This window comes from Falco peregrinus, chromosome 5, assembly GCF_023634155.1.
Source record: "Falco peregrinus isolate bFalPer1 chromosome 5, bFalPer1.pri, whole genome shotgun sequence".
In the NCBI taxonomy this organism is placed as follows: Eukaryota; Metazoa; Chordata; class Aves; order Falconiformes; family Falconidae; genus Falco; species Falco peregrinus.
Window position 1 is genome coordinate 94,811,777 of NC_073725.1, and position 27,157 is coordinate 94,838,933.

General features: G+C 40.1%; 1 protein-coding gene and 1 long non-coding RNA gene across 3 annotated transcripts in view; one reads left to right on the plus strand and one right to left on the minus strand.

Moving 5' to 3' along the window:
* The window catches only part of CNTN3 (contactin 3), a 107,427-nt gene that overhangs the window by 77,369 nt on the left and 2,901 nt on the right, over positions 1-27,157 (plus strand). The window contains exons 7-18 of one of the 2 annotated variants that reach the window (XM_055806237.1): positions 5-141; positions 2,390-2,519; positions 3,745-3,895; positions 13,899-14,026; positions 15,443-15,618; positions 19,407-19,524; positions 20,595-20,753; positions 20,854-21,003; positions 21,754-21,824; positions 22,655-22,889; positions 23,049-23,164; positions 23,768-23,954. In XM_055806237.1, coding sequence (XP_055662212.1) covers positions 5-141; positions 2,390-2,519; positions 3,745-3,895; positions 13,899-14,026; positions 15,443-15,618; positions 19,407-19,524; positions 20,595-20,753; positions 20,854-21,003; positions 21,754-21,824; positions 22,655-22,889; positions 23,049-23,164; positions 23,768-23,954 — 1,758 coding nt within the window. The remainder of the gene's footprint in view (positions 1-4; positions 142-2,389; positions 2,520-3,744; positions 3,896-13,898; positions 14,027-15,442; positions 15,619-19,406; positions 19,525-20,594; positions 20,754-20,853; positions 21,004-21,753; positions 21,825-22,654; positions 22,890-23,048; positions 23,165-23,767; positions 23,955-27,157) is intronic. The other variant, XM_055806238.1, reaches the window with a different exon arrangement.
* Positions 136-27,155, minus strand: LOC129784594 (uncharacterized). The gene is made up of 6 exons (XR_008747505.1): positions 26,490-27,155; positions 23,660-23,819; positions 13,082-13,494; positions 3,483-3,577; positions 1,114-1,636; positions 136-287 (listed from the first exon to the last, which is right to left on the minus strand). It is a non-coding gene; the product is annotated as an uncharacterized LOC129784594 (long non-coding RNA).

The window sequence follows — 27,157 nt, forward strand, 5'->3', positions numbered from 1 at the left end:
GCAGCAAAACCTCACTGGATCCAGACGATAAAAGATACTGAAGTTGCTGTAGAGGACACTTTATACTGGGATTGCAGAGCAAGTGGGAAGCCCAAACCATCATATAGGTGGCTGAAGAATGGAGACCAGCTGTCAATAGAGGTAATGTTCCGTTTTGAAAACATGATGCTATGTAAAATCAACAATACTTCATATGAGAATTCCCAAAAGTCCATGTAATTAGTCAAAAATATTTGAAACTGGTTTTCATGCATTTGTCAGGAGCATCCAGATGGAAACTTCAAAAGCTGCAACACCAGAAATACAAAACCAAATTATGTTGTACAGAAATATCCCAGCTAAAAGCAGATTCAAAAGTAACAATAGAACCATAGAAATAAGTATGTAAGGAAAGACTGGAGAAGGAAGTTTAAAGTTATATGTTAAGAACCATAAATTAGGGATAGAGGACTTAAATGATTTTGTTGTACTTGCTATTAGCATTTTATTAAATGTAGTAAGAAAACATATTCAAACTTCTCAACAAAAAAAAGACAAAAATCCTAAAAGCCCATAGGGTCACCATTACTTGATGCAAAGAGTGAAATGCAAACAGCAGTGTAACATAGGTATTTCCTTTAATACAGTTGTTAAATTGAATTAATGTAAAGTAATATGTTTGGTGACAGGGAAGAGAGGTTTTACTTAGAAGGTGAGATACTTGGTCTCCCAGATTAGAAACACGGAAGTGTTCTGATGCCCACATTGATTTTTAAACCTCACTGCTTCATTGAGAAAACCGCCCAGTTTGGGTTATCAGGAATATAAACTATGAGCACTAGTCCATCGCAGGAAGGCATTTTGCCCTTGGCCAGTGCTCTGTGCTCAGTCTTAGCACTCACAGTTGAAGAAGGAGCGACTGCTCAAGTAAATTCAGTGGATGGCCATGAAAAATTATCTAAGTACTGAAAAACATTTTTTTATCCTTCAGAGTGTTATAGTTACATGCGCACTAAAAGGAATGGTAGTGTGTTGTGGACAGGTTAAATGAGGGAGTACAAAAATCTCATCTCAGTGATTTAAGGGCATTGTTACTGCATCATACAAAGTCACTGAGTTAATGTGCTTTCTTACCTCGTTAAGTACAGAAGTATCTTCTCTCATTCAGTCTTGCTATTTCTTCACTTTTGAGTATTGGTGGCCAGCCTTACAGCATGGTGTCAGTGCATAAGCGTGACTTACTCTGGAGGTATTTAAGGATTGTGAACTATAGGACTAAGTCTTTACAAGCCAGCACTGAGGAGACCTCACAAAAAGAGTTCTCTGTGTATAGCAGTCAGTTGTCTTTAGCTCCTTGACTGCAGTAATCCTTCGTTCTGGGTCTCCTTGATGAAAATCTACTGGGCTTATTCTGCTTAGGTCCCCTTGTTCATGAACAAATCTTTTGTGAGGAAGAGTAAGAAGAGAAGCCTGGGATGCTAGAGAGAGGATCGAGAGATGGAGACACTTCCGCTTTGTGATTTTGTCCTCTTAAGTGGCAGAGCCTGTTGCACTAAACTGGGAAGGGGACCTGTCAAAGAAGGAGCTGAGCTGGGCTGTCCTGCTGCCCATAGATAGCTGGAGTCACCTTGCAGTGGGGCCAGCGCTAAGTACGTGCCTGCAGGGAAAGGCAGGGAGTGAGTACCATTGCGTTAGGCCTGGTAAGCCAGGTCTCAATAAAAAAAAAAAAAATAATAATCAGAAAATGGTTTTGAGCAAATAGTTTGTTCCTTTGTCCATTATTGTTTCTCTGTTTTTCCCCAAAAGAGAAGATCCTTTGGTTTTGCCTTTGTCACTGGTTCCTTTTCTCATCAGTTTCTGCCACTCCATCCTTAGTCACTTCTTATGGCAATTCATATAGCTTTCCAAGAATAAGCAAGCTGAGAAGATCCCTATACTTTAGTAGCTTTGTCGGCTCTGAGGCACTTACATATGTGTCTTCCCTCTAATGACTGTTGGAATGTTTTCTACATAGTATTACAGAGAGCTCACTAGCAAATAGCACGTGTAAATCGTATGAAATGCCAGTGCCATCTGTATAGTTTGGATGCTCGGGTCTGTCATGAGGAGCCTAGTATGATTTTGTCCACATTTCTGGGGAAATGCAAAGGTATTTGAGTTTGCAAAGCCTCTGTGAAATGAGCAGGTTTGAAGAACTGATTTCATACACTGTGTTGCCAGGTCTCTCTATTTGGTCACTGTTGCCATACCATGATGCAGTCGTGTCATTTATTTTAGAACAGCTTTCATGCTTATGCTGTTTCATTTACCCCATTTATTGTATTTATGCTGTCCTATTTATATTTCTTACTTATTTTAAAAATTTCACAGTAAATGTATCATCAATAAAGATATTTTTCTTAATATTCAGGGAAGGATCCAAATTGAAAATGGTGCACTTACAATATCAAATCTAAATCTGACAGATTCTGGCAGATACCAATGCATAGCTGAAAATAAACATGGTGTCATCTATTCAAGTGCAGAGCTCAGGGTTGTAGGTAAGATTTTCTTTTTTTCACTAAAACACAAACTTCATGCTCCCTCTCCACACCCCCTCCACCTGTCTCATATTCCACCCGGTCATGATCTCAAATTTAGCCCACTCAGATGCTATCACTGAAATAAACATTTTTGTCGACTTAGTATCTTTATTTGCAGTGCCGAGGAGTTGACTCATCTGCTTCCAGAGGATTTGCAGTCCAATCATTCATTGCTTTAAAACAGAACACAGCTAAATTATTCATTAGGGGAAGAGCAGAGATGGGGGCCTGGACTCGGGCCCGAAGATTGAAATGGCTCACGTGGTGCGGAGGCAGCACTGGCTCCGCACATCACTCAGCTGCACTCACCTTCTGCACAGCAGCTCTAGTGCTCCCCGGGGAGCCCTGCCACTTAAAAGCAATAGGCAGCTCTTGTATGCAGCCTTTCTTGATCAAGGGGACATGGGGTTGTCATTCAGTCATTCAAATGGCATGTGCTTGAGTGTAAAATAGTGGCAACCGTTTGTCTGAGGGAAATGCTGCACTTGTGACTGCCTTATGCACTCATTTGCTTGTGCAATTTCCACCTCCAGCGCAGGCTGATTTCAAAACTAAGCCTGGAAGTGCAGTGTGATTTGGGACAGGAGTGACTTTCTGTTGCTGAGGTTACAGTCCATCAGCAGACTGCTCCTTCAGCCTTGGTCTCCTGAATTGCCTTCTGAAGTTTGCTGTTGGTATAGGTAGAAGCCATGTTCCTTTTCTTAACTATGAGTTAATGAAAACTATACCCACTTGGAATGAGCTGCGCTGTAATTTTATGTCATCTAACATATTCGATCTGACATGCGTTCTCACACAAAACTAGAAGCCAAGCAGTTCCTTAAGTTTTTATGAGACTGCTGGTGTTGACTGCCCTCCCTGGACTTAAACAAATCATGCACACTCACACTCAGCAAAGCGTAAAGTCAGGCATGTGCTTACCACTCCTGGGGTTCACTGAGTTTCAGCTCAGGTGAAGTCAGTGTGATCTGCACGCTTCGTTAGGTGACGTGCTCTGCACAGCTGAGACCTTTGTGCTAGTGTAAGGAGAGAAATGCCGATTTGTCCAGTAGACCTGTTTGAACTAACTAATCCATGTTTTTAATTATGTTTGGAATCTGAGAAATGTTGTGTAAGTGCTAAATAGTATCATTAACATAATTAAAGGTGCTTTATTTCACTATTACTCTCCCCTCTGTTTTAGCTTCTGCTCCAGATTTTTCCAAGAATCCAATGAAGAAACTGATCCAGGTACAAATAGGCAGCACAGTTGATTTTGAATGCAAACCCAAAGCTTCCCCTAAGGCCAGATGCTCCTGGAAGAAGGGAGGTGAGCAGCTACAGGAAAATGAAAGGTATTGAGTTACATTGGTTTATTTGCTTTGATCATACATAAAGCTTCTTTATGTCTTTTTATGCAATAGTGTCATCTGTAGATCCAAATAGTTGTGAAGTCTTTCTGAAGTCTGTCTAGCTGGGGGGGTGGTTTGATGGCTTTTGAATTGTCGTATCTGAGCACTGAGAGTGCATGTATATTGCTTTCTTTAAGTTCAAGGGCTAGATTTTATTTTCAGCTTAATGCAGAGTTTGGTCTGAGTTAGACAACCAGGTACTGACAGAAAACTGGAAAGGCAAAGCCTATAAAACAATACTAAAATTAGCCTTCACTAAAATACTCTGAAAATTCTGGCAAGGAGGCAGGTGAGGAATATTACAGCCATGGTGATAATGTGGCTGGGAGGGGAGTGGGGAAAGAAAAAGTAAGTTAGTAATTGGGAGGTCCAGAACTGCAGATGAAAACAGGAAAAGAAAATGAAAATACACTTTCTGGTTCTTTTCAAGGAACCACGAACTTTATCTACCAATGGTAACATATGTCACCACTGCTTTGCTGTTTACGTGATAGTGAATGTGTTTTGGTGTTAGTAATTCTCAGTGGAGAATTTGTGATTCACCTATATCCCTAGCTATTGATTTCTGCCAACGCATAAGTGTTTTTTTCCAGCAGCAACCATTAAAGCATTATTGAATTAGTCATAAGGTAAAATTGCACAAGTCTGCTGATTAAACTGTATAATCAAACCATACAGAAGTGTACCTCTCCGTGCTCTGGAGCAGCCATCTCTCCAGCATTGGGGATTACTGCCTTTGCAAGCTTTCGGGTTTACATTTCAACATTAGCATAGGCTGAGAGTTTCAGGTAGTGAACTGGGACAGGAAGAAAACTCCTTGGATGAAAGGTGTAATTAAGATAGTTACATATCTGATTTAGCATGAAACTAAGAAGTTTGATACTTGGGACATTCCAGCTGCACCACTTCAGCAGTTTGTACAAGCTGTAAAAATTCAGAGGAGCAGAATAACTGTTTGGGAGTTTAGTCTGCCCTGAGGCCAGCCTTTCTGCAGTGAGTTGCTGGAGAATCTTTGCTAGACACAGGAACAGCCACCGAAAGCCACAGGGTTTCCCTGGGAGCAGTGAGGACAGGATGACTGTGAGTGTGCCTCTTGCAATGCTCTGGTACACCCTGTACTTAGCAGGATAATTCAGGAGCAGTGGTAGCACCGAAGTGTGCAAAAATCCAGACATGAGACTGGGGAAAGTGAATACTTTGTTTTTGAAGGATTGCCATGGCAGCCTGTTGTGATTTCGTAAATGTATCCCTACTTCTGTAGGACTTCGTGTTAGGTTGTAAAAAGCTTCACTTACCATCGGGAAGCTATTTCTGAACCAGGTGAAATTCTTCTAGCTCACTTCCTGTAACACACGATATCATGGGGTTTTTTTTGAAACTTCTAAATGCAGAAGACGGTAGGAGATAGATCAGAACTTTTGGAGGCTGCAGCTGGGACCGTTGTGTGCTCCATCGTAATGTTAGAGCTCTCCCCTTGTACCCAAAAAGGTTTGGGCACTTGCTGTCATCTTGATCTGTGCAGCCTTGGCTCTTTTCTTTTCAGGGACTACAATAGTTTTCATATGTTCTCGTATTCAGTGTTGTCAATGTGCCAGTCTGGCAGGCGATTTGGTATCTATTGTTCTGGAGCTTGACACGGTACCACGGACTCGCTAGCTGGCTCCATTCCTACAAGCCAGCAAGCAAAAAGCTCCTTCAAAATAACACTAGTTGGTTTTTCTTCCTATGTGAAGCCTCCCATCATCTTAAAACAATATAATACCATATTGATAAGGCAGTCTGTAACACAGGGCCACAATGATCTCTAAAACTGATGTGAAACCTGTTGCTTTTTACTGATTCTCAGTTGTCCTTATTCGCTTTTGTAAAGCGTGTGCATAAATGCAGAGCACCTGATTTTCTCCATTTAGGAAAAATCCTAATTTTTGTCCCCACACCTTTTCCATAAGAAGGTGGGCAGGAAGAATGGTGTCCTTCCCATTCCTGCCTGTCTCTTCTCTTATTGGAGCTGCCTATCCTCGGCCTTCAGCTAACGTATAGGTTCAGACTGTGGTAGCCAAAGCTGCCAGGCATGCCTGGACCTTGCAAGGCTCCACACATGTCCAGGGGAAGAGCTTTTCAGCCACAGCTTGTCCCTTGCTTTGTGAGCTTTCTGTCTGGACGGGCATCGGATCTGGTTTTAGTGGTTGCTTTGGATCGCCCTGCAAAGCAGTACCTACCGATTGTGTTTGTGGTGATAGTGCCAGGCTAAAGAAAGTAATTTCAGTTTCTGAAAATGTATTGAGCATACACGATGCTGCCTGTTTAGATTTACGAACATAAATTACGGCTTTTAGTTCAGCAAAGTGCAGGTATTTCCAAAATACGGCCCAAGTCTCTCCTAGTGTATTTTTGACAGCACACTGAACATGGCTTACAGGAGAAAAGTAGTAACAACCCAATAATCCTGAATTAATCTAAATGAAGTACAGTCACCTTCAGAGAAAAGCAGAAACGCAACTCTTTGCAGAAGGCAGTGGACTTCATTACTGCCTTCTATGAATAATTGCAATTCATGAATTTCTTGCAGTTCTACAATTCTTGCAATTCAGGAAAGGGTTTCCAATTAGCAGTGCATTTTTCAACCATTAACGACCTTTCTAATGGTGAAGTCTGTTGGGGAGGGTGTCTTTTTTAATTGCAGGAAAAGGGAGGAATTGGTTCCTAAAAGGGGTAATGCTGGCCACAGGGGTCCAGCATGCAGTTTACCTAGGAGAGGTAGGGGAGGCAGAATGAGCTTAATTACATTTGAGGCTCAGACGTACAGCAGGGTTCAGGCTCGCAGAGCACTCCTCAGGAGAGACAAGGGTGTGAGAACGGGGACAGAGATGGAGACTTCCCTCTCTCAATTTCCATGTGCTTGTAAAGAGCAAGCAGGGTCTTCGCACAGTGCAGCATGTCAGCTCCTGCAAGGGAGCAGCTCTTGCACTGCATCCCACTGGAGCACCTCTGGCTGTGAGAGAGTTGGGGTTGCTCAGCCTGGAGAAGAGGTCTCCAGGGAGACTTGATAGCACCTCCCAGTACCTAAAAGGGGCACAAGAAGGCTGGAGAGGGACTTTGTAAAAAGGCAGATAGTGACAGGACAAGGGGGAATGGCTTTAAACTGAAAGAGGGTGGACTTAGATTAGGGACTAGGAAGAAATTCTTTATCGTGGGGGTGGCACAGGTAGCCCCGAGAAGCTGTGGGTGCCCCATCCCTGGAGGTGTTCAAGGCCAGGTTGGATAGGGCTTGGAGCAGCCTGGGCTGGTGGAAGGTGTCCCTGCCCAGGGCAGGGGGGTGGTACTGGAGGATCTTGCAGGTCCCTTCCAACCCACACCATTCTAGGACTTTGTGTATAGTTTCCCAAGTTCATTTGTCCTTAAATAATTAAAACCATATTATTGTTGGGTTTGGTAGGTGTGCTTGTGGCGTAATGGAGTCAGACAGCGTTGTTCGATAACGGCAGCACTGCAGTGTTTTGTTTGTCATGTAAACATACACAGCTGTGATAGCATGTTCTCTTCTGAGGATGTGCCAGCCCATTCCTCCAGCACTCTGGTGGAGGCACCATGGTTAGACCATGGTAGTTTGGGCTGTACCTGAGCTGGGAAGGCTTTCTGTCATAAGAAGACTTCAGTTTTTCTGGAGGTACTGACCACGTTACTTTAGTAAAGCCTGAAAGAGTTTCATTTTGATGGCACTGTTGCTTGTACTCTTAATTTATTTTTAAATGGTGCTGCATTTTCAGTATGTGGAAGATTTGGATAATGACTCAGTAAATTTTAATTAAATGAGCTGAATATGATATGTCTTGTGGAGGGAAGAAAATATAATTCAAAATGGATTCATGAGCTCTGGGCTGAGAAATTGCTCAACATTGTATAGTTTTGCTTCTTGTTAGTTTTGCAAAATATGTGGGGTTTTAATTTTTTTATTTTAAGAATATCTTGAATAAAGAGAGCTAGACAGTAGACAGCACTGGAATGCAGAGAGAAGTGAAAGCGTAGGATTCACTGCAGAACATGCGGAAGTAAAGACAGAAAATGGGAATTAAATTAATTGGGTGCTGAAGGAAGAAATTCTTCCCACCAGAATGCAGTTTTGGACCTTTGAAATAAATAATTTTGGGTGACGTAGCGAGAATAATAATCAAGAATTAGCAAGAATTCTTGGGTCTTTAATGACTGCCAGATCAGGTACTGAGGGTATCTGATTGTGGCATGGGTCAGTTTTCACCCCATATGATGTTTACAGTGCACACCACCACACCGGGAGCAAGCAGCTTGTGCTTACTCAGGCTGTTCTTTGCCAACCATCTCATATTATAAGGCCTTTAAAAAATTTCACTAAAGTATATTTTGTCTGCAGTCATTAAGCCACAACTAGGTTTTGTTTATTCAAAATTAATCTGCAGCAGCTTTTGCTGATAGCAGACCATAGCCCCCAGGGTCTCCAGGTAGAGAGCGCAGAGGGTGCGAACCATAGTTGCCTTCCTGTACGTTCTTCTGTGTTGAGGAGCTGGCCTAGGCCACCTCTGTCTCCACGTGGATGAACTTTTGGTTTTATCTTCCAGAAAAGGAAGATTAGATGTTCAACCAAGGTTACATGCACTTAATGCTAGTTTAACTCATCAAAAACAGAAGACATACTAAAATATGCTGCAACCTAGATAACCCCTTTAAAGATTTCATTGAACGTTTTATGTATGTATATGATTTTTAATTGATATATAGCACTAGACAGTTGCTGCTTGTTGGCTGTAGCTGTATCCTGTGCTTCTGGCTCAAATGCCTGCCTGGAAACAGTTTAATACAAAGGATTTTGAGCTCATGCGGAGCAGCATTTCACCTGTAAACAAATCTGCTTTTATTTACCAAGACTAGAAAAAGATGAAAAGATGCTGCAAACTTTACCTTCCCTAAACGTAATTTCAGTGCAATTCTCTTAAAAACCCTCCAGTTTAGCATCTTTAATTGGGGCAAAGTGATGTCAAATCAAGGGGGAAAGAAAAGAGGAGAAATATTTCCTGATAAAACGTTCCATGATTCTTAGAAGTATCAGTAACTAGTTTTATCTTTGCTCCAGTTTGAATTAAGTATTTTTATTTCATTTTGCATTATGGTTTGAAATGCTGTGATGTGGAAAGGAATGCATTTACTTACCAGTACTTCAGTAGAAGTTGGTTTGGTTTTTGTTTTTTTTTTTCTTCTGGCTTTCTTGTTAATTAATCTAGTTTAATTTAGTTGGAATTTGATTGATATATAAAAAGGCAGTTTTGACCTACTTTTCCACTGTTGCTTTGCACAGAAGTGTTATGAACTGGAAAGCAGCGTGTTTGTGTTTATTATCATACCAATGAGGATCTAAAAGAGTTGGCTTTTGTGCTGAATAATCTGACAAATAAAAAAGGCAGTGATTATTTAGTTTGATTATGTCTGTTATTTTAGTAATAAAGCATTGTCACAGAAAGATGAACAAATTTGCATTCATTAACAGTTTCATTAATGACACCAAGTTTCAAGTGGCAGCCTTGTGGTCTTGGATCCTGAGGCTTATTTGTCCATTCATTGTGTATGTGGTTGCACTGCACCAACAATTCAGTTTAACAGGCATTTAGTGAGTAAGGTAATAGTATATAAATCTACAGATAATACTGTCCCAGTTCTGTAAGGAAGTAGGTATGGGGACAGTAAATGCAGAATAGCTTGAATAGTCTTACATTACAGATACTGAACTTGGCAGATCTTGGACTGGCATCCTGGAGCAGCACTTGCCCTCTAGTCCCAAATAATGTTTGTCTCAATATCTGTAAATGTGAAAATTTGTTGCAGTTTGTAACAGTAGTAATTATAATTTATCAGTATGAGAAGTACATGCACTCATTTCACAGTTGGATTTCTCCATGGTCACTTATGACTAAGGTAACTAATACCAAATTATAATGTCATGAATAAAACCTGGCATACTGGGCAGAATTAATGGAGACTATAGTGGCAAATATATCTGCAAGATCTGTAATGGCAAATACATGCTGCCAGTTTGGGTGGGAGAGGAAGACTCTCCATAGATTTACCAGCATCGTAAAGTCTCTTAAGTCAGGACCCCTGAAGTCCTGTAGTTGGTTAATCCTCTACCCCATTCTGTTGACCTCAGCCAAAGAGCCATGGGCATGAGTTAAGACGTTCGGCTGTTGTAGGTTGGTTTAGTCATCCATTTGACTGCTGGAAATAAAAGGTGGGTTGTTTTTTTTCTCAGGAGTTAGCGAGAAATTATGATTTTGTCAATGAGGTTTCGACGGGTCCTATATCAATCTCTAGTTTTGCAAATGAATACGTGCCAAAGCATTGCTCCACCAGTTATCCCTGCTTTACAGGGCTAAAAGTTTGTGCCATTTGCCAGTGCGTCAAAAGTGTGCAGACTGTTGAAAATGGAAATCACTTTGAAAATTGCTGGCCTTCAGCAAAATGTATTGGAAAAACACTGGTAGATAAAGGGTACGCCAAAGGATGTGTTGGGTTTTTTTTTGTTAGAGATTTAGATTGCTTCCTGGCAGCGGGCCAGCTGTAGTACATTTGTTTTATCACAGTGTGAGAATATCTAATAATTTTAAGTATACTAAAAGCTTCAGTTTGTCTAATGTTTCACCATTTCAGGGTAGAGCTATTTATGGGTTTAGTGTTTTCATAGGCTCTGCGCTGCATTTACTGTTTTGTAATTGAAAAAGTAAAGCGTTTCTCTTTAATTTACCAGTAAAGATTTTATTTTTACAATAATTTTTTTCTAGACTCAGTTTGTTGGTTTTGGTTTTGGGTTTTTTTAATTCTGGGAAAAAACTTAATTCTTAATTATATCTTGGTTTTAATAAGCCTATTGCTTGATTATTTTAGGCAAGCTAGACTTCCAGATAGCTCAGAGCACTGTAAATGTGATTTGTTTTAATTAAACAATAGACATTTTCTGGTTTATATCCTGATCCTACTTTTTCCTTTGTTTGATCTCAGGCTTTGTCAACACTGTTTTTAGTTGGTTTTGCATTTTTTCTACCAGAAAGTGCTTTAAAGCAGATGATACAATACAAACCTTTGCAAAATACACAGATAGCTAGAAAATCCAACAACTCAATAGCTTGCTTGCAACCATAATTGATATGTTTTAACACCTTTTATTGATGTCATTATAATTACTTATAAAATGTATTAATTATGTCTGTAACACATTTAAAATATCTTTAAATCATATGGTAAGATTTAATTGCTTATACTTGCTCCACCTAATATAAAAATGCAGCCAAGTATTTGGAATTTTTCAAAACAAGTTAATAAGCCTCAGGGAGGTCAGCTCTACTGACATTGATGAAGCACATCCTCCTTATGAATATGCTTCAAACATCACCATGTTGGCTTAGGTACCTCAGTATTCTTTGGAAGATTCCAGAGATGGTTACTTCCAAATGTAAACTGATTAAACTGTCAATCTGTTTATAACTTTTTCTCCCCAAATAAGGTGCTTTTGTCTGTCGTTCTAACAGGGTGACTCGTTATCTGTTGTAATTTGCATCTGTTCATTTCATTATGGTGTCCCCTTTCCAAAGAAAAAGTATCTCAGCTACAGCACTGAGTGTTGCAACACCTTTTTTTAAGGAAAAAGAAAATGCAATTCAAAATAATTAAGAAACTAGAAGTTGTGCTTGTTTCTTGAGTACGCTTCATTGTAAAGAGCAGTGCAGTTGTGGAAGGAATCTAGTGCCTCCAGACATTTAAAATGCAGTCTCCGTGTGGCCTCGAGGATTAGGTGAACTTGCTTTTAAGGGGAAGGAGAAGCCTAACCTCAGAGCCATTGCAGAGTCCCACCGCCACAGTCTGCGGTTAGTGCACATGGTTTTGGAGCATCAGAGGAGTTAAGGGTAAAGGACAAGATCAGCGAACACATCAAACTCCAGAGTCGCGTTCTGCTGCCCTGATTTACCAGCTTAATTATTCACAGATTCAGCTGTTTGTTTTTTTTTAAATACCATTGTAACACTGTATTATTTATAATATAAATCACCATAAGTAATTAATGACAGTGCAGTTGACTGACGCATATACCTTTTAGGAGCCAACTTTTTTTTTTTGGCATTGTGACTGAATCGAAGGCGGTGTGTTCCCCAGGTGCTTTCGCCCTGCCTGCCTTCAATCCTAGAGGTCTCCACAGGCTTGTCCTGCAGCCAGCGCTGCACTCGAGCTCGCATTGTCCTTCATCAGCTATGGTAGTGTGTGGGGAACGTCACATGGAGAAGTGGTCACGCTGAGCTGTTGTTACAGTGTGTGAATGCCAGAAGAAGAAGGAACCTGTTTGTTTTTTTAAGTGAGCATCCTGCTTGCTTCGTGCCTGGGAGAAGTTCTGGGAAGAGAGGCAGTGATCCCAGTCCCACCTGACCACAGCAGGCTTCCCCATCTCCTTTTTGTAATGTGTATTCAGCGGTACAGAACTGAATCTCAGTTGGGACAAATGATGGAGATCCGTTGATGCTAATTTGCCTCAAGGATGTTGAAGAGAGCAGCAGGGGTGCGTATTTAATTAAATTTGTGCTGAATAATGAAGCAGGTTAATAATTAAGTACATGCAAGTGAGAAGACCAAATCCTCATGACTCTTCTGAGAAAGGGAAGATAGCAATGTTAAGTTTCATGACATTTGCTGCCTTCTCAGCTGATACTTGCTGTCAGAACTGTGTAAGACTCCAACTAATACGGTTAGAGGTTTGCCTGGAGTGTTAATGTTGTTTGCTGTTCTGTTGATTCTGTGTAGTTAGATGTGGGTGTTTGAGGCATTTCTAAAATACCTTCTCGGTAAGGTGCCTAGGGAACCGACAGAACAGCCTTGCTGCGATTCCTTTGGTGCCTTTGAAATAGATCGATGGGATCTGAGAGAGAAGCTCTGCAGTTCTTTTGACATAGGTGTATCAGGAAATGTTTACTATTTTGTTAATTATTCTGGACTTTCTTATATATGTTAGTTATATAGCTGCTCGAGGTTATCTGAGGAAGACTTGGTAGAAGACCCTGCATGTAAGGGTGTGACGGGTGGGAGGACTAGAAACAGGGAAGGAGGGAGTCAAATTAGCCTTACCTTTACATCCCTCCAGTGCTTTTGTCTAGGATGTCATCTCTGCTGTTGGGATGCTGGTGCTCTTCTGTCTGTATCAGTACTGCAGGTCTTCTGTCCATGGCTTTCACAAGCATCTTCCTGGTTTGTTCCATGCTGCCTGTCCGTTAGGCGTGACTCTCACTAGTGGAGTTTGTGTGAGGTGGAGGGAATTTTCTTTCCTTCTATAAAGCATGCCTCTGCCACGTCTGCAGGCCACCTGCTCAGCATAGGTGATAAACTGAGACAGAAGGCTGCAACAGTGGGAAGTCACAGTTTGCTTTCTAAACAAGTACTGAGGTTATACTTGTGTGGGCTGAATCCTGCTCCAGAGAGTCAGTTGTGCAATTGAGCTCTCGACTTCACCGCAGGCAGTGGTAGGCTTGTGTCTGCGAATCCTGAAAAGTGCCAAATGCAGATTGTTGATGAAAAATCATATTGCATCATCCTAATAATGACATAGAGCTATTTCAGAGTTACCATGCAAGACTGCATGAGGTAAGCAACATAATACAGTTGAAAACTATTCTAATTTCAATTGGTGCAGCTGAAAAAGATGGAGTTAACATGGGATTTCTCTGTCACACACACAAAATACGTATCTTAAACATTGGTTCTACTGGTATCCAAAATGGTGAGTGATACACAGATGGGTTCAAATTTGTTGCATATTTTCAGTGTATGGCCACAAAATTTTCAGACAGTGTGTTGGTGCTGTTTGATATATTACGGTAACAGTATGAGTATTAAAGCATTTTGTCTACAATGCTGCAACTTGTAAAATCTCTTTATGTTTTGTTAGAGTCACGTTATTAAAGGATGGAGGACTAAGAATAGCCAATGTGACTAAAGCTGATGCTGGAAGCTACACGTGCCTGGCAACAAACCAGTTTGGAACAGCCAGCGGCTCAACAAACTTAATAGTTACAGGTAGGTGCGCTGGAACAGCGGATCAGCTGTGGGGTGGTGTAAACTGAATTGCAAACTCCGCAACAGAGGTCTGGCATGATGTGGGAGTCCGAGTTTGCTTATTGAAAAAATATTTAACGTGGTGGACAGTAAAGAGTGAGAGAAGTTACATAGTTCACAACATATAAAGATAAAAGTGTATTTGTTATAAATCTATTGAGACTAAAGAGACTGAGGGATTTTGTCTTTGACAAAGAAATTTCTTAGATGTGAGGGAGTTCTGACTACTTTCCTCCCTTCTCTCGCTTACCTAAATACTAAATAGTGCAATTATGCATTTGAGTTCAGGGTTGTTTTTTTTTTAATTTCTTGAGGAAAATAACCCATGGCAATCAAAATATTTCAAGTAGTTGTATATTCCAGTCCAAAATCTGTTAGCCCTAAGGAACTGTGTGCTGTTTGCTTATGGAAAAAGATGTGGTAGAAACTTCAGCTGCAGGAGTGTGCAGGGACTCCGTGGTCAGTAAAATACAGTCTTTCAGAAGCGAGCTGCATGCATAATGGTTGTTAAGAGGGGCTTGTGCCCCCTCCTAGAAGTCATCTATTACTACTTGCTATCCAAGACGCTGGATTAAAAGGACCAGTAGACTGTGAAGTTTTATCTGAAGAATATCTTCTTTCATGATACTTTTTTTTAAAGATCGGACTATATGAAAGATTTTCCAAACTCAGAGTTATCTAATATCCTACTGCATTACATATCCTGTATATCTCAGAGATCCAAACAGAATTATTTTTTTCAGTGAATTAACAGCTTCACATTTTCCATCTGTGCTTCTAAATGATTCATGTCCCTTTATTTCCAAATAACAGAATTATATACAAAGGATTTCTAGAATTGTTTTAAATTTACAGTATCTGGAGTACTTGAAATTTTTCTCCTTTAATGTGATTCTGGAATAACAAGCAGCTGTTCTTAATGACGTTATTTATGTTCCATATGATATATGGACCCAAATATCCAATGTGGATTTCCTCTAGTTTCCAGATTTTATTAGCTCCTTCTCTGACTCCTAATCTTCCAGTGGCTGCTGCTACAGCTGCCTGCCTCAGAACACGAGTGTTATTGCTGAGACCCACACACACTTTTTAATGGTAATTTCATTGCTGTGGGTTGCAGTGCATTTAGCTTTGTAAAGTATATTGGCCTGTACACAGCAGGTTAAAATTTCTCTTTCAAGTGTTGAGTAGCTCCTGCTGGTAAATGTGCAAGAGGACACGATGCTCCGAGAGGGGTCGAGCAGCAGCATTTACAGTCCAGATGCATAATTTGAAGTGACTGTCATTAATCAGATTTGAAGAACGTGGTAGAATATTAGTAGCAAGCAAAGCTCAGCAATACAGGAATCCAATAACTGATATTTCTGCCCTCAACAGAGCCAACAAGGATTACTTTGGCACCTTCCAACATGGATGTCATGGTGGGAGAAAGTGTTGTCTTGCCGTGCCAGGTTCAGCATGATCCTATCCTGGACATCAGCTTCACCTGGTATTTCAATGGAACACTCACAGATTTCAAGAAGGATGCTTCTCATTTTGAGAAGGTTGGAGGGGTAAGTTGCAAACACCTTCTCTTTGCCTTATAGATATACGCAGCACAGCCAGGCTTACTTTGTTTCTTTCTTCAACGTGGTAAAACATAGGATGCTGCTTCTCTTTTGGGCCTGTAGAATTTTCTTTACGTTGGAGGGAAATCATTCATTGAGTTAGCTACCTGCCCATAGCTCCTTGTTCAGACACCTTGTATTTTAGACCTGAAGTATTTTAAGTTCTGTTTCTGCATCTGGCCCCACATGATTTTCCCCAAGATCACATGAAACACAGCAATGACAGATTAACGAACTTGACGCAGACCTTGTGAGCTTCAGCCTAAAGCTGAACAAAACCACCACATCTTTCCTTATTTTTCCTGCACTTGCATCTCTAGTGTATCCCTCAACGTTCTGCCTGAGCATCCTTGGGTGAGAAGCTGTTTTATCTCATTAAATAGTTCCGATGCAGGATGCAGAAATACTGCCAGGTTGGAAGAGGGGGCAGGCATGGTGACATTAATGGTTTTTACAGTATAACCTAATCAAAATGTGAAAAATAAAGCGTTAAGACAGATGAAGGAAGTATCGAGAGAATTAAATCGATTACAGCCAAAGGTCTTATTACAGTGCAGGCCGTGGCCAAGTGATAACAAAAGCAGCAGCTGAGCGTCAGCATGGAGCTGGCCATTATAAGCCTTCATAAAGTTTCCTTTCACATATTCTTGCCTGGTCTCCTGCTCTAGAGCAATAGCTGTGGGTTAGACACTACTACCTGTGAAACTGAAATTTCAGCACCTAACTTTCTTCTTTTGGCCTGTAAAAGCTCAAAAGATTTAGCGTTTAATCAGTAGGCACCAAACACACAGAGCATTCTGCAGTTTGCAATTGATTAAATATAAGTACATGTGGAGATTATGAGATTTCCTTGTAGGAGCCATGAGATATTCATATATCATGTACATTTTCACAGAAATGTTTTGAGAATTACAAACTGCCCATCTGTCATGCTGTAATGGGAATGCTCCGATTTCATAGCCTGTTACCTTCCAGTATTGCTACATGGACTTTATTTATTTAGTCATATTTCCCCCCAGCTGTACTTTGGCTGTATATACAAATAATATTAGAAAGGAAAGGTTAAAAACATACCAAAACCTGAAACTGACAGTTTTACTGGTTCAATTAAGGCTTCATAAACTGATTGGAAAATGCAGCATTTTTTCTCACTAAAAATTCCAGCTTTTTGCTAAAACAAACACAGGCATGATTACAAATCAAAGCCTTGTCTAGGAGTCTTTTTTTTTTTTTTTTTCTTTGAGGAAAAAACATTAACAAGCAGTTGTTCACAAAAAATTCTCAGTCGGTGCTGAAGAAAAATCCAAGGTGAATATTGCGTAACTTGGAACTCTGAATCTAGAACATTTTCCTGTGAAATTTATCATAAGGGACAGAATTAGGGGTTTTTATGGAATATAGACATTTAGGGTTTGGGGTTTTTTAAACTCTTAATTGCGTAAAGAGGGATTGTGAAGCTTGTTAGTAGAAAACTTCATAGGTTGCCAAGAGATGCATGAAAACATTTTATGCACTTGTATCGCATTAAGGTCAGTGGAGTAATTTCATCTGGAGTTACGTGCGGGTCATGGCACGTAAATAAGCATAAATACGCTCTAAGCCTTCCAGTAGTTGCAGTGTGTATTTGTCAAATGAAAATATCTGTGCAAAAATAACTTCAGCTTTCTTGGTCGTAAACATGGCAAAAGGAAAATAATGTTTCACTGGATAGATTTCTGTGTAGTGATGTCTTGGAAGTTCCTGTCATGCATGCCTGAGGTCTCCAACGTGTGGTAGTTAGTGGGAATGTTATGGGATCACCACCTGGTCTTCCAGATGGTTATAAAAATACAGGATGTAACACTGTGTTACTGCTCCATTTTTTTTTTTTTTTTTTTTTTTTTTGTGATTTATACAAAGAGTATGGCAAACCAAGCAGATTCCAAAATTTTGAACAGACTGTCTCTAAACTGTTCAGGGTGTCACCTTGTAGAGCCCAGCAATGGCTGAGGTTGTTAGGAAAAGCAATTTCAGCAGCTGTTCGTACTGCGTGGCCTGCCCTTTATTTTATTCTGTGTAGTGTGGAGAAAGGACGGTGATCTTACTGTCACCTGGACTTGTCCATGCTGACAAAGATTTAATCTGACGAGGCGAGAATGTGGATGCTACTGATGGTCTGTGGAGCCATGGGAGGTGAGGGTGCCCTCCTACACTGGAGCTTTTTGCTGCTGCAGGTTTCTGTGTTTTCCCTAGTACTTTGGGATTCTTCCCCAGATATCCACAAATAATTTAAATCCAGTGTTAATATTTTGGTGGATTTCATTTCAAGTAAAATTCTGTTTGACAGTCCCCTTTGTCGAGATGTTTTAAATTTAGTTTGCTAAAACAAGTTTTGTTTAGAACATGATTTGCTTGTGAGCATGCATTGCTGTTGTCGGTCATTGCCTGAATATCCTACTTCCAATCATGTAGGTTGAGTTTTAGATTGTCTTCAACTCAACTTTTAATGTACTGTAGGCAATCAGCACTGAATTGTCCTGCAAATGCTTACATCTGTGCTCTCACAGAAGAGTAGGCATTGTGTTTTACACACAGGGATGGGAATCAGGCAGAATTGTTTTCAGCTTGTGTTGAACAAAGAAGCGGGACATTGTAATGCTGAAATAATGGGTGTGACTGTGAAACAAAGAAAAATAATGGAACTGTTGGAAAGGTTGGTAATTTTTTTTCCTAAGACTAAAATAAACTCCAGAATCATCTCTTCCCCTTTCTCCCAAACTGCTGCACACCCAAGAATTAGTCATGTGGCCAGAGTAGCTGAAAATACCCACAAAATAGTGTTCGGTCCTCAAATGGAATGCTGCTGCTTCAGTTGTTTTTTTTTTTAAATAAAAACTTTTAAAAATGGAAATCTGACAAACATTTTTCACCTCAAAAATATGATGTGAACAGGGTTAAAGCCATAATTCAGCTGACACGAAGAGAATTTTTCAAGTGTTGCTGGCTACCAAAGGTTTAGTATCAAGTTCTCTACTCAGTAATGTAGAAAACAAATAGTATACAGGAGCCCTAAGGTGATAATGAAGTTAGAGTAATCACTCAAGTTTTAGGTATGTTTCCCTTGATCCACGTGGTCAACTGCTTGCTATGATGTTAGCAAGACCAGTGGGGAAATAAAATGACCAAAGATTAGATACTCAGTGAAGAACAAAGAATAGAACGTAGACTTGTAAAATGGGGAGTTTAGCAGAAATGTACAACCTTGCAATAACCTGCAGAATAGACCAAATCCAGCTTCGTCATTTAGACATTTGTCCTCCTTAAAACCTTGCGATAACTAGACTTACAAATTTTGTCTAGAAGTCAAATTGGTTAATGGCCATAGAAAGCTGGGGTTTTTTTCTTCCTTAGGGCTTTGAGACAAATGGTTGGTCACAGGGCGCTGACTTTCTCCATGGTTCCTAATAGCAGTCAGGAGGTACGTTCCCAGTACGAGCTAACCATGTTGCAGTTCCTTCTCCTGTAGAAGAGGGACACTACCTCATGTTTATTAGGAAAATGCTTACAGACAATTACTATGGAGCAGCTGATGGGTAATAACTTGCTACCCTGCAGGCTGTCTGCCAATGCAATTTTTGAGCCACTTTTTATCTCCCAACAGTTTTGGGTGATTTCTTTTCCATTTAAAAATACAATCTTGATAGTAAATTACAAGGTGGTACATTTATGTTAATAAGAACTTCATATTTCAACAGAGTGCATCAGGAGATTTAATGATCAGAAACATCCAGCTGAAACATAGTGGAAAATATGTTTGTATGGTGAAGACAGAAGTGGATAGCGTAGCATCTGCAGCGGACCTTATCGTACGAGGTAAATTTCAGCTTCAGTTACCATGAATCATATTTTCTAACTTTTTTATATTGTAGATGACAGAAACAACTGATGTTGTAGATTACAAAACCAATTTGTTATTGCAGTATGTGGTGAATGACTGTGACTTGAATTATGTCATTCTGCCTTGCAGTTAGGGAGAATTACAGCTCAGTTTTTGGATGAAGCCTAATTTTTCCCAGAGGAATTAAGAGCTGGGGGATATAATATTGACTGCACATCTTTTCTCACTGACAGTCCTTCAAGTCACTGATGAGAGGGAACTCTGAACTGGCAGCTGTGAGCGAGTCAGAGCCTAGGAGAGGCTTTGTCCTAGGGACATGCTGGAAGTTTAAAGCATGTAATGCAGGCTTACTCCTTTTAATTCGAAGCAGGGATGCTCACAGTTAAGCCAGAACTGCAGCTCTCTTTGCTGGTTATACAGCTACATTTATTGTGAGAGAAAAGCTTTCATTTAAGAAAGCACATGATGTGAGCAACACTCATTCAATGTATTTTAAAATACGCCAGATACTTTATAATTGTCAATGTAATGTTACTAATTTCACCCCCCTTTGCTGGTGCAGATGAGACAAAGCCCAGCATTTTTGCCAGGTGCCCAGGACCAGGATTTTCCAACAGGCAGCAGCAAGCTCGCCTGACTGAGTTGCTGTTCAGATGTTGTGCTGAAAAATTGCTACAGTGCATTGTACAGTAAAACAGCTGTAGGTAACAAATTGGCAGGCTAGTGAGATGTGTTAGTAGATTAAAGAGGACATTGACGACTAAAGTAAAAGGCATTGGAAAGATAGAGGATCATGCTGAATAAAGGTTCTTGGAAAAAAAAAACAAAACCCTGTCGTCTGTGCTGCAGTTCAGAGTATTTCAGAATCAGATTATCAGAGTTAAGTTTAGTGAATATAAAACAGTAATTACAAGTGTTCTTATTCCAGGCTGAATTGTTTCCTTCTTCCCACAGCGCTGATAAAATGGGAATCCATACTGCTATGTTAGTGGTTTCCAGAGCACTGGCTTTACAAAACACAGTGTATTTTTCAATCTGATTCTAGGCTCACCTGGGCCCCCTGAACATGTGAAAGTGGATGAAATAACTGATACCACAGCTCAGATCTCCTGGCAAGAAGGCACGGATAATCACAGCCCAGTAACCACTTACACCATACAAGCAAGAACACCTTTTTCAGTTGGCTGGCAGCGAGTTACAACAGGTAAACCACAATTCTTGGTACAGCCTCTGTTGAAACGTTTTTGGCCAGGGACACCATGTTCTAAGTTTCCTTTTTTTTTTTCCCCCTTTATTTCTAATAGTTCCAGATGTGATTGATGGAAAAACATTCACAACCACAGTAGTGGATTTAAATCCTTGGGTTGAATATGAATTTCGTGTAGTTGCCAGTAACAAAATAGGAGGTGGAGAACCTAGTTTACCCTCAGAAAAAGTAAGAACTGAAGAGGCAGGTTAGTGGGTTCTTCTATTTGTTTTTAATTCAAGAATCTTGAACCGAAAAGGGAGCATTCTTATCCTTCGCTCTTTGCAAACAAGCTTGGAATTGCCATTGAATGTAAAACTTATAACTAGTCTGTTTACGATTTTTCTGCTTAGCCGTGGGACAGTTTGTATTGCTTCTGTGCTGTTCAGCAATGCATAACATCTAAATATGTTTAAACTGTATTTAGTATGCCAGAGCCTGTCAGTTCAGGCAGTGCTGCAAAGTCTGAAGGTATTAACGGATGGAAAGAAGTTAATTTTGACAGGGTGATTTCATTCCTAGCGTTTGATCCGTGTACACCTTCCGTGTAACAAGCATGTGGCTCAGAACGCATCAGTTAAAACCCCAGGAGTTTACTTGGAGTAAGGCCATTGCCCACTACATCTGCATAAGTTAACCCTATTAAAAAACTGAAGCATGCTTCCCATTTTTAGAAGTTCATAGGCAGTAGCATACACGTCGTAGGCTGCGAGCTGGTGAGGTTCTTGAAGTGCTCAGAAAAACCTCAGCTTGCCCCAGTGATGGAAAGCAGCAAGGTGACTGCAGGACAGGGCTGGGGCTTTGCAGGACTGCCCACCCTGCCTCGAAAGCATGTACCTTGATTTGCAAAAGCAATATAAATGCAGCCAGGTCAGCTTCGGAGCATGAGGTTAAGGTTAGGTGATTGTCATCTCTTGTATCTTCATGGTGTAGACAGCTCTACATTTCCTTTTCACAGTTCCCGAAATTCCCCCATCTGAAGTCAGTGGGGGAGGAGGCAGCAGGTCTGAACTGGTCATAACATGGGATGTAAGTTTTCTGGCAGTTTTCTTCACAGAATGATCATTTTCATTCAAACGCATAAAAGATGAATTTCCCTGGCTCCAGCAGCTTCTCATCTAGGATGTCTGTGTGCTTGGTCACATGCTGTCACGTGAGCTGTGCATGTTTGCCTTCCCTTTCATGTGTCGCTGTGCTAGGTGGCAATCAGTGGGCAGTGCAGTTAGTTGGTCCGAGATTATTTCTGCATTCGAACAAATGTTAACGCTAAAAGGGGCAGGAGGGCGGGGGAAGGGGTATCACTTAAAGGTTGAGCTGAAGAATTATGCTTTTCAGTGCAAATCTGCAGTTCTTGCTTTCCTATCATTAACTCTGGATGCATGTGCTAGCCAAAAGAAACAATCAGATAATGCATTATATATCCACTTTTTAATGAGGTAAAAAAATGTTAACATTCTATTGACTACTCTGTGTGGTTATCTAATGATAATCACATCAGAGGAGGGTGTAAGCCACTGCACAAAGGCAGTATTGTGCTCTATAATTTTGTAATTAGATTTTATGAACCGTGGATTGTGAAATCAAAAAATAAAGTATTTACTGAAGTATCTTAAAACAGTATACTTAGCGGAAAACAAGGAATATATCTGAAAGTTGTTCTTTTCTTGAAGTACAAACCTTAAAGTAGGTTCAAAGGAACACACTTTGTTCTTCTGTGCCAGAGTTAATTTGCTGATGGAAAGATCCCAAGTGCAGTACCAGAATCGTGTACATTAGGCTGTCAGTACCTCCTCCCTGCAAAACGTGTCCAGTGCTGCATGTAGCATCACGGACTTTGTCGTCTGCTGCTTTTCTCACAGCCCATCCCTGAAGAATTACAAAACGGAGAAGGATTCGGCTATGTTGTTGCTTTCCGCCCCTTTGGCACCACAACATGGATACAGACTGTGGTCACCTCTCCTGACACACCAAGATACGTCTTCAGGAATGAAAGCATCTTGCCCTTTTCACCATATGAAGTCAAAGTTGGTGTCTATAACAATAAAGGAGAAGGGCCATTTAGTTCAGTAACCACAGTTTTTTCAGCTGAAGAAGGTATGTGATTGAGTTACCTCCAGATAGTAAACATGAGATGTTTCATCAGAGAATATTGCAACACCTACTAGAAAGGAGATCGCTGTGAATGTGGACGTGCTTATTTCCACAGTCGGCAGTGCTGCTGATCATCTCTCATTTATTGCTTTCCGAATACAGAGCCTAGCATAGCACCCTCCGGCGTGTCTGCGACAAGTCTGTCATCCTCGGTCATTGAGGTCTCCTGGATGGCCATTCCATGGAAGATGAGTAGTGGAAGGTTACTGGGCTACGAGGTAAGCTCATTTAAAATATGCTCCCATTTGTAAAGGGCCATGAGCCAGAAGGGTCATGCAGGCTGCAGGACAGCAGCGTGGAATTACCACGTATCTTGCTTTTTTTCTGCCCCACCTACACCCAGAAGAAGAATATTATCTTCTAAGTTTCTCTGAAAACAAAGAGCACAGAATGAAACTGTGGTTTGCTTCCTGTGCTGGTAGTCATGTGTCTGTCTGACAGTATTTTCAAACTGACATTTTCTCAGAATTACATTTACTTCCAAAGAAACTATTTTATAAGGTACATTTGTCTGAGTTTAACTTCTTTACTTTTTACGTGAAGTAATGGTTTTCCTCTTGTCATTTTTTAATTCAAGCAAGATCTAGTATTTCAGTTTGCTTTTTCCTACAATCACATTAAAAAGAGCAGCAAGCCTGAAAAGCAGATGGGTAAGAATTATTTATTATTTTTAACACAGTAAACATATTTTTGAAACTTTAACGTATTTCTACCTTTTTCAGCTGAGGGAAAAACTGCACTTCAAGGAGTCAGATGCAGTGTCTTGGGTGAACAGTCCTTTTCATGCAAGATTTTAAATGGTTGTGGTTTATATTTACTAGGTTAGGTACTGGAACAACGGTGAAAAAGAAGAATCTTCAAACAGAGTAAAAGCTGCAGGGAATGAGACATCAGTAAGAATAACAGGTTTGAAGAGCAACTTGGCATACTACACAGCTGTCCGTGCTTACAACAGTGCTGGAGCAGGTCCCTTCAGTGCCACAGTAAATGCTACCACAAAAAAGACACGTAAGTATCTTGAATTTAAAGTGGGGAGGGACATAATGGTCTGTTAGCATTTGCAGGGAAGTGAAAACTAGGCACGTTACTGGGAATCGCAGTATGCACGAGTGACCCAGATTTTCCTACAGGACTGGAGGAGTGAGTTACACAGGTAGACTGAGTGCAGGTCTGCCCTTCCTACCCTCTGCTGCCTCAGTAAAACACAGCTATGCCAGTGCAGCTGAAGATAGGTACCTAATTTCTGCACAAAACCTTTATTATTCTTCTAGTGACAGGAAGAACTTGAGAAGAAAAATTTCTGTTATTTGGAAGGAAAAAAACAGAGACTTGTTGAATATTTTCAGGGTTATATAACGTATTTGTAAGTTCTGTAGAACATGGCTTTTGAAGTGCGGTGATCCTCATACAGTTCATGCAAAACAATCTTCCATGTCCATTGTTTTCTCATGAAAAAATTGCACAAGAGGCCACTTTACTATTAAGGAGAAATTAAGCTGGATAACAGATTGTCAAAGGCCACACTAATTTTTCTACTAACAGAAATATTTTTAGTGTGCTCTTGCATTGTAACACAACTCAGAACCGGGGTCATCAGTCTTGAAGTATTTCTTTCACACTTGCAAGAATGTACAATTAAATCTGTCTGAAAGGTCAGATTCCCTGGCATAGTCGATAACATCCTTTACCAAAAGCAGTCACATCATCAATATTACAAAATAAGCTAGTTTATCAGAAATGATTGTATGCAAAAATTAGTGTCACCGTCACTTACTGAACCAACTCGGATAAAATTTGCTGGAGTTCAGCTACTTGGATCCATAGTTGCTGTGTATCAACTGCTCTGAAGTAACTCCCTGTCTGTAACCTGTACCTGACGTGATAAATAGTTTTCTCTAATTAACCATCTTTGCGACTACTGGCTGCTGACTAGAGCTTGTGGCAGCCTGGCCAGCTCAGTGATTTTTCAGTCCTGTTCTAGTGACCACCTGCCTTTGGGATGTGAGTGAGAACTGGGCAAGGACCTCATCCCACTGATTTGAACCGGATCTGCATCAGAGCCTTAGTCAGGATCACTGCTATTTCAAATAACTATAAAAAGAAAAATGAATTGCATTATGTCCATGTGTCTTGCTGGTGAATAAAGAGAGCAAAAACACTACAGTACAGCATAAAGTCAATCTGAAGGATTTTGCTAACTACTAGTTGAATTGACCAAGACACATAATTCTCTGTACTGCTGCACTAGACACTGATTTTTCATTCAAATGTGTAAATTTTAATCAAGCCCTATTTCTACCTTAGCTCGAATATTTTTGATTGGTGTGTCTTTTCACTGCAAAGGATTTCTGTGCACATCGCATTTACCTTCACCCACATGACCTACAAGAGACTTCTTAGTAACTGCTAGCTGTAACAAGAAATACAAATACTTAAGTTCAGTTGGCAGTATATTTCAAGACTGAAAATTCTTTGCCTTTGACTATTAAAGTATCTTTGCTTTATATTTTAAACTATTCATGTTCATAGACCAAAATAACAAGTGTAATTTTGTTTTATAAAATACTGCTATATAAAATGGTGAATAACTGGGGAAGTTATATAAGTTTAATAAGGCAAGTTGTTACAATTATTTCATATCTTGAACGTCTTAAAATACAACCAAATGTCCTGTCCATTGGTTCTAATTCAGAGAAGTACCAGTATGTCTCTGCGAAATCAGTGTAGCTCTTTGCACACTTAGCACTGGACATGTGCTTATGTGATGTGGCGGTTCAGGATCTGACCTATTACAAATCAAGTTTTGCAGTTCTGAACATGGAAGATTACTGGAGGTTTTGGTATCTGAAGTGATTTGGAGCTGAATCACTTCTATAACTCAACTGATAGATAAAGGCTTACAGTTTTTGTATATAATTACTCCTTTTTTTAGATGTCATATTAATATTTTGTGGATTTAAAAGAATGACTCATTTCTTTTGAAATTTAGCTTTAATATCTCAGTGTGAAAACTATTCATATATGCTGTAATACTTAATTCTCAGGAGTAAAATAATCTCCTACATTTACAAAAAGTAGCTATTAGCGCATCAGGTTAAATCCTATTTAGTATATACAACCAGGCAAACACTGCCAAAGAAATACCTGTGAGTGGTTGTTTGACTCGAGAATAATTCTTTTAAGTCTTGCTCCTACATTTTTGTGTCTGCTTTAAGAAGTATAATCAGGTGGGGTTTGATCTGACTGCTCATGGAAAGAAGGTAGGGAGCTACCTGCATGAAAGAGTTTAAAAATAAGAGGAGAAAAAAACCACATCAACATTCCTGTGCGTGTGCTTAAAACCACTGTCAGTGTTCAGTACTGGAACCTTCAGCTTCAAAGCATAGCATGGTCCACCTAAGCAGCAGTTGCCTCCACTAGGTGACAGCAGCAGTAAATTGTTTTCCTTAACACATTTAGAAAAGATTTTAATCATTGATTGTGTCACTGCATGACCCATTTCTGGGAAACCAATTTGAGGCATCTTAAGAGGTTTGTACATACCTTCGCCTTCCCTGGAACCTTGGCAGTTTCAAGGTATATTAAAAGCATACAGCTCCTTTTGAAAAAAAAAAACCAGTCTCAGATTGTTAAGGAGCAAAACCACCCAATGATTTACTTGTCCAAAGCCCACTGTTGTTCCAGCTGCAGATACAGAAAGGGTACAAACTGCATTTCAAAGTCACCATTCGAGTTAAAAGAACAACAAAAAAAAACCATCAAATATTTTTACATTACAGAGATGTTAAAGTAAATCAGCATACATAGATTTGGATATTCACTAAGGCTGTATCTAAAAAACAATCTATTAGAAACTATTTGCTTATTCTTGGCAATATACTAAAACCAGAAATTGTTAACGTCATTGCTTTCATTAAGGTTTGTTCTAATTGGCCACCCACGTCCTAAGACGTCAGCTCATGCCTGGCTGTATTTGATGAAGGTCCATCAACAGATAATGCAACTTCAGAAATACCATTTACGTGCCATCTATTTTTCCTTCCTTCTGTTTTTCAAATTTAGTCTCCGAGCCATGCAGTGTACAAACAACAAGGCTGCATTTGAGTTGCTTTTGCATCTGACATGTAGTGACAGTCAGTTACCTGAATTTCTTACTGTAGAATTAATTTAACTGGCATTAGTGATTTAAGTCGTGCTTTTATTATTTATTT